Below are 18175 nucleotides of genomic sequence, written 5' to 3'. Positions count from 1 at the left end.
TGTGTTTCTGCAGGCGTGTGCCCGCATGCCTGCTCACTGTGCCCCGTGTGTTTCTGCAGGCATGTGCCCGCGTGCCTGCTCACTGTGCCCTGTGTGTTTCTGCAGGCGTGTGCCCGCATGCCTGCTCACTGTGCCCCGTGTGTTTCTGCAGGCATGTGCCTGCGTGCCTGCTCCCTGTGTTTGCGTAGTTGCCGCAGCCACTCACTGAGCAGTATGATGATGCAGATGAGGATGGCGATGATGGCTCCAGTGCCCAGGCCGGCCGCCGCCACGGCCCCCACGGTGGTGCAGTCCCCGTTCTCGTCACATGGGCACACCTTCACCTTGATAACGGACCTGTTGGACAGAGGTGGGTTCCCCGAGTCGGACACGATCACCGGCACATCGTACACGCCGGACTCCAGGTACTGGATGCGCAGATTTAGCTGGGCGTAGTCACCTGGGGGGTGGGGGAGGGGTGGTAAACACAGGGATCCGACTGAGTTTAAGGACAGTCTAAATGTGCACTCCACTCAGAAGTGCTGTCACAACAGTAAGAGTTTCGCCGTAATGCACCTGAGATGCATTTGAGCGGCTGATTGGCCGGTGATTTAGAAAATGGCTCAGAGTGGCCTTGGGCCTTGGTGGGGGCGGGGCCTCACCGTTCAGCCGGGAGATGGTCCAGTTGCGACGCACGCTGGAGGGGAAAGCAGGCAGCTCGAAGATGAAGGGGCCCACGTTGGGGTCGACATCAGCGTCGGCGGCCGTGATGTTGATGCCGTGCGCGCTGATGCGCTCGCAGATCTGAGCCTCCTTGGGCAGCAGCTCGGGTGCGTTGTCGTTCACGTCGATCAGGTAGATCTGCAGCGTTCCCGTGCCGCTAGCTGGGGGAGATCCTGGGGGGCAGGAGGAGGGGGAGGGCACAGTAAGGAAAGCTGATCTGCTGGGAAGTGGGCCGTGAGACAAACGCAGCCCCCTGCCATGGCTGTAAACTAGCCACACTGGGCATTTATCTAGGAAGTGGGGGGGTCGGGGGGACAGGTGACTGCCCTTTTCACGCCATGGCCCAGGTCTCCCCCCTCTGCCCTTCCCCCTGACAGATTGAGGCCCGCTCCCCAAAGCGGGAGGGAGGGGGGCTCACATGACCTCACACAACCCAAAGAGTGCAGTTCAGCCAGCTGGGAGGGGAGGGAATTTTTCTGCTGGCAAAGAAAACAATTCACGGTCCATTTTTTTCCACAAAATACATTATTTGCCCTGAAAACAGTGGTGACAAACACTCTGAAAACAGGACGCGGGGTAAATGTTTCCCTGAACTGCGTTTTTCTGCCTCTGAGGAATTGCCTTCTCCCCTCTAATTGCTGTGCCACCGCATTTCTGTGTGGCACGGCAATCTCCTCCTGACAGCGGGCATTTTTTTCCCCTCAGTACATGGCAGACAAGCCCCCACAGTCAGATTTCCATTTGCATTGATTGAAGAGAACAATACCGACGATTGGTGCCGCACGGGGGGCGCAGTGGGGGCGGAGCAAAATGAGCACCGAGGCAGTGACCAATAGGAGAGGAGCAGTGAAAGGACAGAATGCGGTAAGGCTGCAGCTGGAGTCGATCCACAGCACCTCAATGGCATTCGCGTCTAGAGAAAGTTTCAGCTCAGATCGCTTATTGACCGGAGAGTCGACGAGGAGCCGCAGTCAGTCAGCGTTAGTTACAACAATTTCATGGTGGAGCCCTACATATTCCTAAGTGGGCAAATTCGGGCAAATAACATAATTCTTGATTAGAATAAGGAGAATATAATAAAAAAAAACTTCATGCAGAACCATCATATTCAGAATTAATTTTTTGCAAAAGAAAAAATGTTTTTCTTTTTTTAGATGTTCAGTTTTGCTATTATTCTTTAGCTTTAAATAGCTGAAACAGTGACAAACTATGTTACACATGGCAATAAATAGAGTGTAAGTTTTGTGGTTCAATCTTTAAATTAATTGGGACACACTGTGAGGTGTTACCAGTTAAAATAATTTTGATGGTTTTGGCTTCAGAATGCCTCAGAAATGTTTAGCCAACATTAGACTCACGAAATGCAGAATTTGCCCCCGGGGGGCACTTCTCAGTACAGCTTGTTGTGCTGAACACAGTGGGATTTGTGGCCATGGGAGGAGGTCAGAGAGATATACGACGTTCCTAAGCTGGTCTACTAACTTTCAGTGGAACACGGTCTGTTCAGTTGTTTCAGCTTATCTCACTGCACACTGGTCTGATGTACTTGGTCCTGGAGGGACCCACATGATAGGAAGATGGGAGAAGGGGAGGAACTCTATTTGGGGACAGAAGCGATGACGGGCCCCGGGACCTGGCTCTGAAGTGAATGTGCTTGTCACCTGACTAACACCCCCCACCCCCCCTTCTGGTTTATTACGCATATCCCACTTAATCACACTGCATGTACCCACAATTATCTCAAGCCACATTCTCAAGCATTACTAAGTTTTCAACTTGTAAATAATTATGTTGGTGCACATTCCTCAAAAGGATTTGTAAAATATTAAAGGATTTATTACATTTTTGCAGGATACTGCTTCAAAGGGGTCAGAAGAAAACGTCTCCAGCAGTCTTTCACACATTTGTTCACGTAAAAAAAAGAGAAAATGCAGGTTAAGACCAACTATTTATAGGTACAAAGAGGCGATTTTTTAAAATGCTGTGCCAAACGGATTACGACAATGATGGCTGGGATTTTAATATATTTTTGACAGTGTTTACTCTCCAAATGCCACCACCCCCAGCCTCTATTACCATAATCCCCTTTGCATTATCGCTGGTGACACTCCCACTACACCCAGACTGTCTGCACACCCGTCGCTAATTCACCAGTTAATGCGACTCACGGCCGCATTTCACGCAGGGGGCAGAGGAATCGGCTCCAAACTCCCCGAAGTGTGAGCTCGTATCTCCGCGGTGGACAGCCGCAGCCGTCCCTTTCAAGCACGCATCTCTCTGCCTGAGAGTCCTCACACGCATCGCCTGTCCCTCATTAAGCAGCTGCAGCGCCTCTGAAACGCTGGTGAGGCGGCGGACAGGACGAACGGAGCGCCGGGCGAAGATCCCCGCGGGCGTGCTCTTCAAAGCGCCACCGCTGCTAACTTGCGCTCTTAAGTGCAAGGGAAAGTCTCCGTCGCTAATGCGATTTGCGCGATAAAAGCGCGCCTGCTAGGCTATGTCTTTCCCACAACCGAAATGCAGAGCCGCTCATCATAAACACCCGCAACAAGACAGCCCACCTTGAATGAGGGTAGCGATGTCCGATTCGTGAACAAATCATTATTTTTAACCAGGTCTTTTCAGAGAATCGTTTAACTGCTTTTCAAACTTAAGAGAATCTAACTTGTAGATCCTCGCGTGGTACAGGTACACATCTTAGATCCTAAAAATCTAAAAATAATTGACAAACTGACATATAAGAAACACACAGCAACCTTTTTAAATTCACTTATATTTGCTTTCTGTAGACTCTCCATAGCCATATTGCCCTCAGTGCCCCTCCTGGTCAGACAGGGGAACATACACTGGTACAGCGTATTGCTGCCCCCACCACACAACAAAACACCCCGGGATCCTTGGCAATCCCCCAGGTCGACATGCGGTCCAGTCCCACCCTCCATAAATGACCATCCATCTGCCGCAGCCAGGTGTTACGTGGGCGTCCCCTTGGCCTGGTCCAGCCGCTCGGGTCCTCAGCAGTGAGCCGGATCACCCTCAGGGAAACGTGCCACATGGCCGTAGTGCCGTAACTGACGCTCCCTCACAATGCAGGTAATGTGCCTCATTCGGGACTCCCTGAGCAACCGCTCATTCGACACAAAGTCAAAACAGCGGTACCCAAGGATTCTCCGAAGAGAGACAGTACTGAAGGAGTCCAGTGTTCGTCTCAGCTCACTGGATAACATCCATGTTCCGCATACTGTATTCCTTGGTGTGTGCACTGTATTCGTGCCCCGCTGCACGGTGCCTGTGGATCAGTACACCTGACTCCGGCAATCGACATGTTAGCAAGTTTGTCACGTTCAGTTTAAGACGTTCACTGTAATTAGAAGTTTGGCATTTTGGCAAGTTCTGTTCAAGCGTTTTCTTGGCAAGCCTCGCGAGACCCAAAAGTCACAGAGTGACAGGTTCTGATTATGCTGAAAGTCTACTCGAGAGTTAAGAGATCTGGTTAGTAAATTTGCCGATCTCAGTAGCCTTTGCGAACAGCGTTTGTTGTGCTCTGTATGCTGTGGCTTTGGTGTTGGTTTTTATCCTTTAATGAAAGTTCTGGGAAACTTAGATTATATGTTTGCAAAAAGGTACTCAAAATTTTATTAGGCTTTTGGAGGCTGTTTGTTTATATTTGAAAAGCTAAAGTCTGCTTACATGATTGTATTTCATTTTATTTAGACTAGAAATGATCGATATACATTCACATGACTTGGAGATGACCGATATTTTAATAAAAATAAGATTTTAATAAACATGCATTTTTCAGTCAAAGTAATTGAACAATAGCAATACCACTGATTTTCTTTTCAACCCAATTTCGATTATAAATATTCAGTGCAGGATCTAACCCAAACCCTATTAATTAGGCTACGTAACAATCCCTTTTTTTGCCAAGCCTTTCTGCCTTATGGACCGTTTTATTTCCCCAGTCTCTGCCACCCATCACCTCCCCCCCCTCCTCCCCTTATGGGGGTAATCAGAATTTAAATGTATCATCACCGCTATCAAAATCTATATTTTTACGTTCTAATCGATTTTCAAAATGAAACAATTCAGATAGAAAAAAGATGATATTTCAATATCAATTCATCACATCCCTACACCACACAGGACTCAGATAAATGCACCATGGCTCGTTTGCCGAGATTTTGTCCGGATTGTGCTTTGGTTAGACAAAACAAATCACCACGCCATTCCATGCTGTTGAAATCAAGACAGAAAAACTATGTTTCTGGATTGCAATCATATGAGTGGATCATTATACTAAACTCCCCTGTTAATCTGCAAAGCACCTCTCTGGAAATCATGAGCTCAACGCCGCACAGCTGTATCTGATAGGCTGATGTATGCTATCAAATCTTAGAATTTGGTGATCAGTGTTGACACACATTGCACAACAGTGAAATGTGTCCTCTGCATTTAACCCATATGTGACATCATGACATACAGTAGCAGGGGGCAGCTAATTCAGCCCCCGGGGAGCAGTGCTTGGGGGGGGGGGGGGGGGGGTGGCTTGCTGGTTGAGGAGTCAAACCAGCAATCTTTCAATTACAAGTGTGCTCCCTTAACCATTAGGTTGCCACTGCTCATCCATATAAATAGTCCGTATCGATAGTTTACCGAAGTTTCTCATTTTCTTAATGTTTAAATATATTGTTTATATTGGCCAGTCTGTGCGTGTATATGTAATGTCACATGCATTGCTTACCATTATCTGCTGCCAAGAACGTGGCTTCATAGATGTTGTTCTTCACAAAAATGGACTCTCGGTTGAGCATGGCCATCGTTATGATCTGCCCATTGGTTGTGTTGATGCTGAGCCAGTTTGCTGGATCGGAGAGTTTGGAGTACCTAGAGGAAGCAAGAGGATTAGGCACAGATGTAGATGCCTGCTTCACTTCCCCCAAAAATATGCAAATAAACTGGCAAATTAATTTTAATGGAAAGTTGATGTTTGATGCATTTTAGACAGTTTTTAATATGCAAATGGGTCCCTTCCAGTTTGGAATCTTTGTTGTTAGGGTACAAACACAGGAAGTACAGGAACACAAGCACAGCTGTTTCAGCACTTCACTCCATTGCGCGCGCGCGCACACACACACACACACACACACACACACACACATGCTCCATCAACACTGATTAAGCCATAGCCAGGAAAAAAAGGGCATATAAAAGAGAAAATGCTGCTGCAACCTTCACATTGTTAACACTCCCATCAGCTCCTGTTCCTCTGCCTCCAGTCTGTAGTCAATTTTCGCTCATTTTCTACTCTTCAGTACAACTTATCGGAACCAATTACGTCTTCTCTTTAACACATGGGGGCACAGTGAGGACAAAGGAAGTGCAAATAGAATAGAAGAAGGTAAATCATCTGGGGGATTTGGACAGATTTCTCCTGCATTCCAGAGGGGATGTCGAGGCTCTTTTGCCCCCCAAAGCAGGACTGCCTCCCAGTTTGCACCATCTATTCATCTTCCCCTCTATCGACATTAATCTGCTCCTTTATCCAGACTGCTGGTAATGGGCTACACTCTGTCCCACAATCCCTCAGTGGGGGCAGGGATGCACCACGCACCGCCACCAGAGGGCAGCTTCGAGGCCAGAGCCACAAATAGTCACAGTGATGGCATATAACGGGCAATGCCGCTATTCCCAGGTCACCTGACCCAGATGGGGTGGAGGTTGAATAAACCCTGGAGCCAGAGACAGATTTGACCTGAAACGTGGCAGGGTGCATGGGGCACACGACCAGGAGGACGTCCCCTCCTTAACCACAGGTGGTTCCGCGTGATGGCCCGCTCCCTCCCCCGCACAGCATGCTGGGTAATGCTCGCATGCCCAGATCCCTGCATTGGCACGTGCCTGTGTCTAAGTAGGACGCTGCCTGCAAGGCGGGAGCTGCTCCCCCCACTCGCTCCTCTGCCAGGCAGCACCCACCCTTTGGGGGACGAGCTAGTGCCCATCACAGGCCCCGTGGCTGTGCTGCTCTTCAGCTCCCCCTGTTGGCCATGCCCTCCCAACACACTATGCCCCTCTATGCCACCACAGACACACGAGACTTTGTATTTATACGCAAAGCGTGTATCTGGAGTGCCATCATTCCACGTTCTTTTACGCATTAAATGTCAAATGGGTAAATAAATGAGCAGTCTGCAGGGTTTCCAGATTCATCTCATATCTGCACTCAGGCCAAACTCCACTTTCCATAATCCACTTCTCCTTCATGCTGTTGTCCACAACAAGGAAGACGTCCTTCCTCCAGGGACTTGAAAGAACAGTCTTACTTACTGTTGGCTATGGCTGCTACTTAATCTATGGAATAATGATATTGATTCCCATGTAAAGTCTCTTGGGGGGGGGGGGGGTTTACTCAGGGGCTTAATGTTGGCATCAGTGAGCCAGGCCGGGGGTTTGAACTGGCAACCTTCTGGTCACAGGGACCCACGTCCTCACCTGCTGAGCCACACATCACCCCCCAACCTGCAAAATTAAAATTGTCTGTCGCTAAAACAATGCCGATTGTTACCTAAACAAATGGATGCTTGTCTGTTTATTTATTTATTTATTTTTAATCACACTCGGTGAGGTGATTGTTCCCGGCGACACAGTGTGTGTGGGTGCTGACTGCAGGACGCCAAACCTCATTAGCCGCTATCAAATCATGAATGCTTAATTTTACAAATTCATTTGCAGAGTTGCGAACCCAGAGCTCTTCGGAAGATGGCTAACGGTACAACATGGCGGAAAATAAAAATAAAAATGGCCAGGAAGCACAACACCACCGCTGAGCATCTACACCGTGGGGGCATTTGTAATACAAGCAGGAAAATACTTGTCATGTGCCCTGTCTGGGATAAGTGTTACTACGGCATTCTCACCTGCACAGACAAAAACCGGAAACCAATTCTTTCAGTTTGTTTAAATTCCAGTTATGAGCTTACGTCTTCGATAGAGCACTTGTGATTTAGAATCAAAGTCGAATTTGGAAACATTCTGAGGAATAATATTTGAACTGTTTTTGAATTCCCCATTTCCCTGGATGATGATATTTCACCAGAAATAATTTGTTTCTTCAGTTTTACAGCTTGGGATATTAAGCAGGAGCAGCATGACTGCCGTAAACTGTATTTTACAAGATCACAAGGAGTTCATCGGTGATGAAACCGAGGAAAGCACAACCTTCCTAACGACAGGAAAGACAGGATGGCAGGGAGAAGAATCTGCATTTATATTCAGCAAGAGAAGCAATTTATTGCACTTTTATCTGTTTATCTAATTCTCTTTGCAACTCTGACTAGGATAAGAGGCTGGAGGATAGATGGATGGATAGATAAAATTGGATGGATGGGAAAAAAATATGTGCAAATTATTCTCTGGTGCAGAAATTTAACAGTTGCCATTTATAGGACACTGGGTATCAGTATTGTTTGCTATTTACTTAGTCACTGATGTCATGCAGGGCTACACACTTCATAGTTTGGTTTGTACCAGGCCAGTGTGTACCAAAGGGTTAGGAAATGTGTGTGAAAGGTCTTCAGCTGCTGCTTTTTTTCTTGGAGTCCGTGCCCTCAGCTTTTGGTGCCATAGTAAACTACTCGCCACCTGCTCCCCTTGGATATGCCTGCTGAATAACTGGAACAGGAAGCTGCACGGCATTCTGGGAAGGTTGCTGGCAGAAAGATAAAGACAAACATGAGGAGTTTATCTACCTCTCTGGTGAAAGGGCCGGGAGAGGGCAGGGGTCACTTGGTGAGCCCTCACCCTGGCGCCATGTGGACCTGCCCACGTGGGCCTGTTTCAAGCAGAGGATTGTGGGATTTACCGACTTCCCCTGCTCTTCACGGTCTGGCTTATTTGATGATGGGGAGCTCTAAGTAGCCTCTGTCAGAGAATGAAGAACTGCTTTGCTTGATTTGCAGCAAAATATATAAAGGAATACTCAGAACCTTTGCCGGGGGCTGTGGTCCAGCACGAGAATATATATTTTATACCCCTTGCCAAGCTTGACTGTTCCATGAGGCTCTGGAGTTTTCTTCCACCCCCCCCCCCCTCACCCTCTGATGTGTGTTGAACCCATCCATTCCTGACACATGCCCCCCAGGGCTCTTTTTTCTGGACAACACCATTTAGTCGGGCGCTGCAGAATGTAACAAACATTTCAGGCTGGGGTGCGGCAGGAAGATGAACTGAAACACTCAACTAGAAAAGAAACAGGAAATAGCTAAACTTCGCTAATCGGATCTCAGTGAACATGCTAAATTCCTTATTCATCTCAAAAGTGTCAGATCAGATTATTCTAAATAAACCTGAATTCATGCTTTTTTTCCCCTTATAGCGTTATAAACTAGGCTAATTATCCCCAAGCACAATTCTTTTACTGCGCTGCGCTCACATTCAACCAGCAGGATAATTACAAGAAATTACACGCATCCGGCTCGCTTGGCCAGATGTAGCAACTTTCTGTCCCCCACCCCAGGTTTCACCTCCCACAGCCAATTCACTTTACTCCTGAAAAACATACAGGAGGCAAGAAAAAAAAAATCAGCAAAGTGATGACAGGAGCCCTCGTATAAATAGCACAGACCTGCCAAGTCTGGTGCTGACCTGCAAATTGAATGGAGGCAGAGCTGAGTGGGGGCAGCCGGGTGGGAGGGAACACGGCCGGCCAGCGCCACCTGCACCCCGTGTGCCGTTACTCAGCATGCCCAGCAGGGGGCGCCTACATTTCCTAAATTGAAATGTTCACCTGATTTACTCTCGTTCGCTGTGAAATTAAGCAGCGGATCTGTTTAGCTGCGTTTCTGCTCGGAAAGGGGTGAGAAGGCGAGTCACGCAGGTTCGACCCCGCTGGCGGACACCCGTGCCAGATCTGCAAGGCTGACACCTACGGCGTTACTTTGTCGCATGAGCTCACTAATTAATCCAGCTTTCTGGAGGCAGTGGTGTCAGTCTCTGGGATGGGATGGGAGGGGGTGTCAGGGCTCAGAGAGTCGTGTGTCAAACAGGAACTTAAACAGTCTTAGTGTAAAATAGCACCCAGACCACGGTCCTGCATTTATTACACATATCAGACACAGATTCACTGGCGAAAACAGCTTTACAAAGCTGTCCTCTCTACGCCACAGTCACTAATCTGTCAACTTTTATGGCCAGTCCATGGGGACGCCGAATAGTAACAATTGCTTGAGCCTTTCAGTACACAGATATCTGTGCTTAGCCTACTGTAAATCCTGGAGGGGTGTGCATGCGTTTCTCCCTGAATCTGAGAATAGGACACTCTGTGATTGCTATAATTAAAGGTCCATCATCTTTACTGCCATTCAAGAATGCTATCTATCCACTTCCACTTCCCAGCTCTAGGAAGCACAGTAAACAAGGCAAGGGGCACCATGTTGGTACATACAGGCTACTAACTGTGGGTATATTTGGGTGTTTTCACACTTGGCCCCTGTCAGCCCTCAAAACAAATTCAAGTAATTAGTCAGCATTTTTTGTGCATTTGTGAACACTCCAAACGAACTCAGGCCCCCTTGAAATAAACCGAACTCTCTCTCGCTTTTCTCAGTTTGGTTCGCTTCAAGTCCGCATTGCGGTTCACTTAACCTGTGCATTGTGAACACAAAGTGCACCAGATGTGCTTCACTTATTGCCACTGTATTTCAGCACTGGGAAGCTCAAACAAAGATAAACAGACTGAACCATGGCCGCTGGTAATGACAGTGTGAACAGAAAGAGGACTGAGGCCCCAACAGAGCTGAAGCGGACCAGAAAAGGAATTGACTCCTCCTTCAATCGAACTCACAATGTGAACATAAAAACAACTGACTCCCTTTTCTGCAGGTCCACTTTTGTGTTCCACTTTCAAAGGACTTATTTAAAAAGGACTACATGTGAACACACCTTTAGAAACACCTTTTAGTGGAAATCGCATCCCATGCAAACAGAAAAACACGCATCTTGCTGCACCTTGACTGGCAGGACTACACTCCTCCATCCCAATTATTAGTCAGATTGCAAAAACCCTGCATGTTAAAACTCAGAAGCTTTCACTCAAATTTTATCATTCTTTCTAATTCTGTCTGTTGGGAAACAGGTCTACTAATCAATAACTCTAACAGCAACACTCATGTTTGTGCTAAACTGCAGTATGATTCAGGGAGCGACTGCACTGACACCTTCCATCCATCCCATAATCCTTCTCTCCATTTGTGTCTTATTTAAGGGAAGATACCAGCATTGTGCCCTAGCACAGTCAAACACGGGAGGAGTGCAGGGCTGGGGGTGTTTTAGCCGTAGCAGGATGAAAGCAGAGTATCTGGAGGTAACCTAAGCGAACACAATCCCCACAAGCTGGGAGGCGGCCAGGCAGCAGGGCTCCGCCTTTATTACGTCTGTGTCGTCTATAAACTGAAGATACGACCAACGAGAAGATGTGCCTGTGTGGGCTCTCCATGCTCACATAGATCCGCCAGGCAGAAGACTGCAGTCTGGCAGACCACTGGGGCACCACCAGCTATGCCAGCTACACGCTACCGGGCGGCACTGGGAGACACTGGGGACCTTTGGCAGGATTGTCTGGAGGCGCCCTGCAGACTCCCCGAAATCGATTCACAAACCTCACCTCAGTCTCGGGCTTTATTTTACAGAAAGAAACGTTCAGTAAAATGTTTACATTCCTTCATAAGGTGGTATTGACTCAGTAATCTTGGGGCCTGCTGTGGATTCCCAGCCCGCACTGAAGAGAGATATGGGGGATATTGAAATGCAAACTTAATTTAAATTTAGTGAATTATTTTAAATGTACCGTATTTTATGGAGTGGTGGCAGGGTGTAAGTGGACCATCTGGCATGAGAGGAGAGCTGCCTGACGTCCACAGGCCGCTCAGGACATGCACACGCATAGGAAGCAGCTCGGCTGCCCGCTATAGCCTGTGGAGCACCTTTGTGGAGCTCCACACACGTAGCTGAGGAACAGCACGACACCCAGACCGTCCGCGGGCACAGCTGCTTCTGTTTGTGCTGGTAAACAGCTTATTTTGTCATAGCTCGCACCTGCCATTAAGTTTGTATTACCTCGCTTTAATAAAAAGGCAATTCAGAATTTATTCAGAAGTTTTTACTTCTAACGGAATATCAGCCTCTGTCAGCAGGACCATGACACAGCTGTTATCCTTCACTTGAGCCACATTATGAATAAAAATGACTAGAATTCCTAAGGTTAGCACTTTGCACAGAGACAACTTATTATTATAGAAGGGAAGTATTAAATATCCTCATTAAAATGTAATTTGGAGACTGATGACCAGTGTTTATTAGCGAGCACCCTAACTGCATGCGTAATTACCTAGACAGTAGGGGACAACACGAAACTATTACAGCCTCTACCTCAGAATCTGCCGAAATAAAGTCACGTCCCCCACTACGAGCTGCTTCCTGTGAACAGCGTCCTGCGGGGGGGATCGACTTTATGCATTAAAGTTTATAATGTCACAGAAAAGGTGGCAAATTAGTTTTATAAGATTCATTTTACGTAGAGCTCATCCTCTGTAAATGATTTTTTATTACAGCCTAATTTATTAGTGAATATATTAATTTAATTACATTTTTTACTGGAGATTGATAGAGATTAAGCAATTGCTTCGATATGTGATGGAGGCTACCTGCCATCAAAACTGCTGAGAATCTGTTGCTAGCTACCAAACTTTCAGGTGTTAATATTTAAATGATCTGGCTACCAAGCACCAGCAGTATTACCAGGTTATTAGTCAGATGTGAGGATGGAACATTATCTAGCCTAAGCAGTCGCAGAAACCGATTTACCCAACGACACTGGGGAATTTTCCAAGTCATTGCTTTCCTGTGATTGTTTATCACTCTTACAGGTGAAAATCACCAATCTCTCTGCAGCACCTGTAGATCTGAGTATTTTGAAGCTGCACACACAAGAAAAATACATAGTAATATTGTCAAGGTGACAGTCCTCAGAAGCCTATATATAACCCAGCCTGGGAGTGAATCCCCAAAGCTCCTCGAGTGCTGAGAGCAGCACTCCATGGCAGACTCATGGATAACAGCAACAAGCAGCATAATCTGGCCTTGGTGGCTGACGAGGAAGCCGGATTTGTGTGGTTTCCAGCCGTCTCCTGCGGCTGCATTTGGAATGAGGGGAGGCCCCGGGATCGCGATAGCCTACCTGACTATCTGCTGCATGAAGCGGTCGGGGTCGTTGGCGGAGAAGGTGGTGAGCGTGGTGCCGGCGGGCACGCCCTCCTCGAAGCGCACCAGCTTGGGGTTGGACGGAAAGAACGGCGGCTCGTTGATGTCCACCACAGAGATAGTGACCCCCGCTGTGGACTGCAGGGATGACTGTATGCCGCTGGCCAGGTGAGCCTGGTTGGACACCACCACGGTCAGCATGAAGGCCCGGTTCATCTCGTAGTCCACCGGCTGAGAAGCAGAAGCCAGAGTTAGAGTGAGGCAGAATGAACACTAAGTCAGAGGGGAGATTAAAACAAGGGGGCTGGAAGAGAGGATCTTGTGCAAAAAAACAGCGAGAGTACAGCGGGGAACACAGGGAGAGAACAGGTGGAGAACTGGCAGAGAACAGGTGGAGAACTGGTGGAGAACTAACGGAGAACAAGCAGAGAACCTGTGAAGAACTAGTGGAGAACAGATGGAAAACAGGCAGAGAACTGGTGGAGAACAGGTACAGAACTAACGGAGAATAGGCGGAGAACTGGCAGAGAACTAGTGAACAGGTGGAGAACAGATGGAGAACAGGCAGAGAACAGGGGGCATAACGTGGGGGGAGAATGAGAAAGCAGAGAAGGTGGAATTTTTGGGTTGGAGCAACGGGGATGAAAGAGATGGCACATGGGAATAGCATGTGACACAATGGCGGAATTAGATAAAGGCCATATGGGGGGGGGGGCAATTCTCAGGGAAGCAGTGCGGTATCAAAATAAATATGTAGTGTACAGAAGGGTAAAACAGCAGTAGTGGGATGTGGGGAGAGAGATGTTTAGGATGCTGAGAGCGCTAAAATCGGGTGTTAAAGGGTGGGGGGGCAGCTTGTCCTGCTGGAACATGGCCCAAAATTACAGCCCTAAAAGAACCAACCCTTTACTGAACCCTGAGGGGCACACTGTTTTTGGGGTGTTTCACGTCAAGCCTCCTCTTCAGCAGACCTTCATAAATTCTAGTCTCCTACCTACTCAGAACACCATGTTTTGAGAACATATTAGCTCCATTTACACTGAACTTAAAGGATGTGATGACATGAAAACAAAATAAAAAAATTTCAAAAGTTCAGTCAGTGAGGTGACTGCTGACTAAAATGTCTAAAATTAGGAAATGACTTAGTTTTAGAGACCTTTTACGACATTACCTGTAATCTCCTTTAAACACTGATTAGTTCTGGCGTATTTTAAATATTCATAACAGTCATGACATCTCCATACTCATAGTGGGGGAGAGAGACGCGATGTCATTCCACACTGTGGCCTGACGGCCGCTCTGACACTTGACGATAAAGTGATGCGACGTTTTTATGTCGCTTTTAATGAAGACGTTGGGATTAAATAAAGAAAAGCATATTCTCATCACGGTAGCACACTGACGATGATTACAGTTACGGCCGTAGCTTCGGCTTGACTTCATTGCTGACAATAACAATTTGGCATGCATGTGCGCTCAGGCTGTGTTAGCATTTAAATGCTGATTATAATGGACAGGGCAGTGGTATAAAGAGCTATGCTAAATAAGGCATGATGGTTGATGGGTGTTGGGGACCGAGAGACGTCAAAGTCGGCAGAGCCTGCGATCATGGAGGCCCAGCCTGGTGCTGGGTTTTGGGCGATGAGTCAGCCACGGGCTGCAGCTCTGATCCACAGGCTGCTGGCGCTGGGGCCGGGGGTGTCGCTCAACGAGAAGACTGTCGATTTACTGCCCAGTTACCAGGCTCTGGTAGGAGGGACATTCAGGCAAAGGCTCCCTAGCAGTGCATGAGGGATATACCTGCAAACCACCTCCCACCTCTATTTATCCCATGGATGTTGACCGCAACATGACCGCACTTGAGTTCTCATGTACCCGTTTGGTGTCATCTTCCATTGCCAAAATATAGCTCCAATACTCAAGAAGATAAATACGGAGGACAGTAAAAATCCCTCGATGACGTTCTTGCCTTGTTCCAAATATCAAGGATACATCGATTACATCTTCTTAGGAGGCAAGTTAGCAAGACCAGTCTTGCCAAGACCAGAAGTAAGATCTTGGCGTTCTTGGTATTCACATCTGCAGGAATGTGCCTGTGCTGGGACACGTCTAGCTGTGTTTGTCACTATCGACAGGAGGAACGGCCGGTCTTCACTGCCGGTGGCACATTGTCTCTCTGGCCACCGGGTCCACAGACTGAATATGTGGCCCGTTTGAGATGAAGAGGGCTGGGTGAAGCTGTTGTGATCAGCATCACCTTTCACATGACCCTTAAAATGAAGATTAATTCACATCTGCTGGGGGGGGGGGGCTCTTTTTCTTTTCGATTTTCATCACTAGACATATTAATATCGAGAGACAGCTGTATCTTTTGATGTGACCACAATGAGCAGCCACCTTGTGTGTGAAGGTGGGGGGGGCGGTGGGGAGGCGAGGGGGGAGGTAAACGCACAAGGCTGAAGACATGGTGATCAAACGTGGCTCCGGTGGCTGACTGAGCCGGAGCCCTTGGGGGCTCACGGAGAACAGGCAGTCAGACAAGCAGGCCTTGGTGTGGGGGGGGGGGGGGGGGGGCGAGAGCGAATGCCAGCCTGTCTGCCTCTCTGCACGCTTTCTCCCCTGCCTTTGACGGGTAAATGCTGCAGCCTGTATCTCTGACTCCCCAGGGAAACTGTCTCTTTTCCTGTGATCTCTTGATAAACCCCCTTGGGTTGTTATTCCAGTTTACTCCCACCTGCTAAATCTTACAGTGAGGAAAGAAGATTATAAATCTAGTCATCTTGAGATAACAAAGAGGAGCAGAAAATCAATCTTTGATCTGGTGGGAGGGGTGGAATCTGGGAGGGGGTGTTGCTAAAGATGGAGGGTTTGTCATAATTCTTTGCATTTTTTTTCGTTTTTGTGCACTTTTTTCAGATTTCCCTTGGAGGGGTGTGAACAGTAGCCACTGGTGCTGTGCTAGTTGTAGATTAAAACTTAGAAGGCAGAACTTCATCTGCCTCCCCTGCCAAGGCAATAGTTGCTAGGCGGCGGTTGCTAGGCTATGGTCGCTAGGTGGCGCTCGCTAAGCGGTGGTCGCTAGGTGGTGTTCACTTGGAGGCAGTTGCTAGATGACGCTTGCTAGGTGGTGCCTGCTAAGTGCTGCTCGCTAGGCAGCGGTCGCTAGGCAGTGCTTGCTAGACAGCGGTCATTAGGAGATGTTTGCTAGGCAGCCGTTGCTAGGCAGTGATGACTAAACAGAGGTCACCAGGCGGTGCTCACTATGTGACGCTTGCTACAGTAGGTGGTGCTTGCTAGGCAGCGGCCACTAGGTGGTGCTCACAAGGTGATCGCTAGGCGGTGCTCACTGGGCAGTGGTCCCTAGGTAGTGCTCACTAGGGGCTGCTAGCTAGATGGTGCTCCCTAGGTGGCAGTCACTAGGTGGCGCTCTCTGGGTGATGCTCGCTAGGAAGCATTTGTTAGGTGGCATCACAGCAAACAGAGGAAAGGCCTTGCCTCTGTGTAGCAGTATTTATTGGTGCTGGGTAAAATATTATGCGTGCGTAAAAGTGAACATGACCTTAATTGAGAAATCAATATTCAATTTGCCTGTGATGTGTTTGCATTTGTCCACCCTTCTGGCTTCAGCGGCACCTCCCGTGCATGTAATTCAGAAAGAGCTCCAGTGTCATCACGGTTAAGAGGGATGATGGAAGGCATGCCCCACCTCCTTCATACAACAAGGATGGGGGTGGACAAGCCCCGCCTCCTTTATACAACAGGGATGGAGGTGGACAAGCCCCTCCTCCTTCATACAACAGGGAGGGGCGGGGCATGCTCCGCCTCCTCTATACAACAAGGATGGGGACAGACAAACCCCACCTCCTTTGTACAACAGGGATGGGGACAGACAAGCCCCGCCTCCTTTATAGAACAGGGAGGGGGGCGGGCATGTCCCACCTGCTTTATTCAACAGGGATGGGGGCGGACATGCTCCACACCCTTTATACAATAGGGATGGGGACAGACAAGCCAAAAAGAGTTACCCTGTACCCCACACAGGAACAGCATAGGCAGTAGGTGATAAGGTCAGTCATGAGCACTACCTTTGTACTGATGCTACCCTAGACATGGGCTAAGGCATTGGACAGCAGCTGTTTTGATGAGAATGAAGAAAGCATTTTTTACACAGAGTGATTAGGATTTGAAGCAAGCCATCTGGAACATCTTGAGTTTCGGAGTGGTAATGCGGGGTGCCATTATTCTTCATGACTTTAATGAAGAACTATGACAAATCACAATTAGATCAAATGCAGTCAAAGCTTACTGGTTCAGTTGTTAACGATCCAAATTTCAGAGCTGGGCCAAGGGTCTGGGTTCCTGACCAAGATTCAGTTTCAATGTGAAATAGTCATTACACAAAATACAAGTTCAAAAATCATGAGGAGCTTTGGGTTTCCATACGACCAGCTCATCTGAAGAGTCCAGAGGTACTTCCTAGACCTAACTATATTACTCACATCTCAAAGATAATAAATCAAAAGAACTACTCTGTGTGATTTTGAATTCAGATGATCATCTTGAATTTTTATTGGGGAGCTTTTTAAGTGGTCATAAAACGTGTTATTAGAATTGTATAGTCCACGATGTTCTTTAAAACAGGGGTTTAGACATGTATCTTGAGACTAAAATAATTTAAGGGTTAGAAAACCAATTTCTGCAAGCCTTCATGCTACACCACCTACCTTCACTACGGTGACCATGCCATCGTTGGTCACGGGGTCCGTGCGTATGGTGAAGTGGCCAGAGGGATCTCCGCTGACGATCCTGTAGACTGCGTTCCAGTTGGGTGTGTGTGGCTGGTCCCTGTCAATCACTGTCAGGTTGGCCACCACGATGTTGACTCTGTTCTCCGGCACTTCTCCTGAAAACTAAAGAAAAAAATGTCTTACGGTCTTGATTCCTGCACCAGCAGCTCATAAGGCTGGACCGCACGTCTCCATGCGGCGAGAGACTGGACACAAGTGTGGACTTGTCTTGAGGTCTCACCTCCTCACCCACCTTCCCAGCAAGCTGAGTAGTGCCTCGCAATAGCACCTACCACACACATCTCATTATCCGAACAGTAAGCTCTGCTCCTCATGCAATGCTAAAACCATTTAGAGTGCACGCCAGTCGCTGTTTACAATAATAGCTTAATTATCTTGCTGGAATGGAATTCAAACCCCTGCAGCAACAT

At 47.9% G+C, this 18175-nt stretch overlaps 1 protein-coding gene across 3 annotated transcripts in view; it reads right to left on the bottom strand.

The window, feature by feature from the left end:
• cdh4 (cadherin 4, type 1, R-cadherin (retinal)) overlaps positions 1–18175 on the bottom strand; it is a 282577-nt gene that overhangs the window by 9795 nt on the left and 254607 nt on the right. For all 3 annotated transcript variants that reach the window (XM_072712941.1, XM_072712942.1, XM_072712943.1), the window contains 5 exons: positions 17682–17867; positions 12935–13188; positions 5447–5589; positions 642–875; positions 206–439 (listed from right to left, as the gene is read on the bottom strand). In XM_072712941.1, the coding sequence (XP_072569042.1) occupies positions 206–439; positions 642–875; positions 5447–5589; positions 12935–13188; positions 17682–17867 (1051 nt within the window). The remainder of the gene's footprint in view (positions 1–205; positions 440–641; positions 876–5446; positions 5590–12934; positions 13189–17681; positions 17868–18175) is intronic.

This window comes from Paramormyrops kingsleyae, chromosome 6 (genome assembly GCF_048594095.1).
Source record: "Paramormyrops kingsleyae isolate MSU_618 chromosome 6, PKINGS_0.4, whole genome shotgun sequence".
Taxonomy (NCBI): Eukaryota; Metazoa; Chordata; class Actinopteri; order Osteoglossiformes; family Mormyridae; genus Paramormyrops; species Paramormyrops kingsleyae.
The sequence above is the reverse complement of the archived record's forward strand: the minus strand, read 5'-3'. Positions and strand labels throughout refer to the sequence as shown.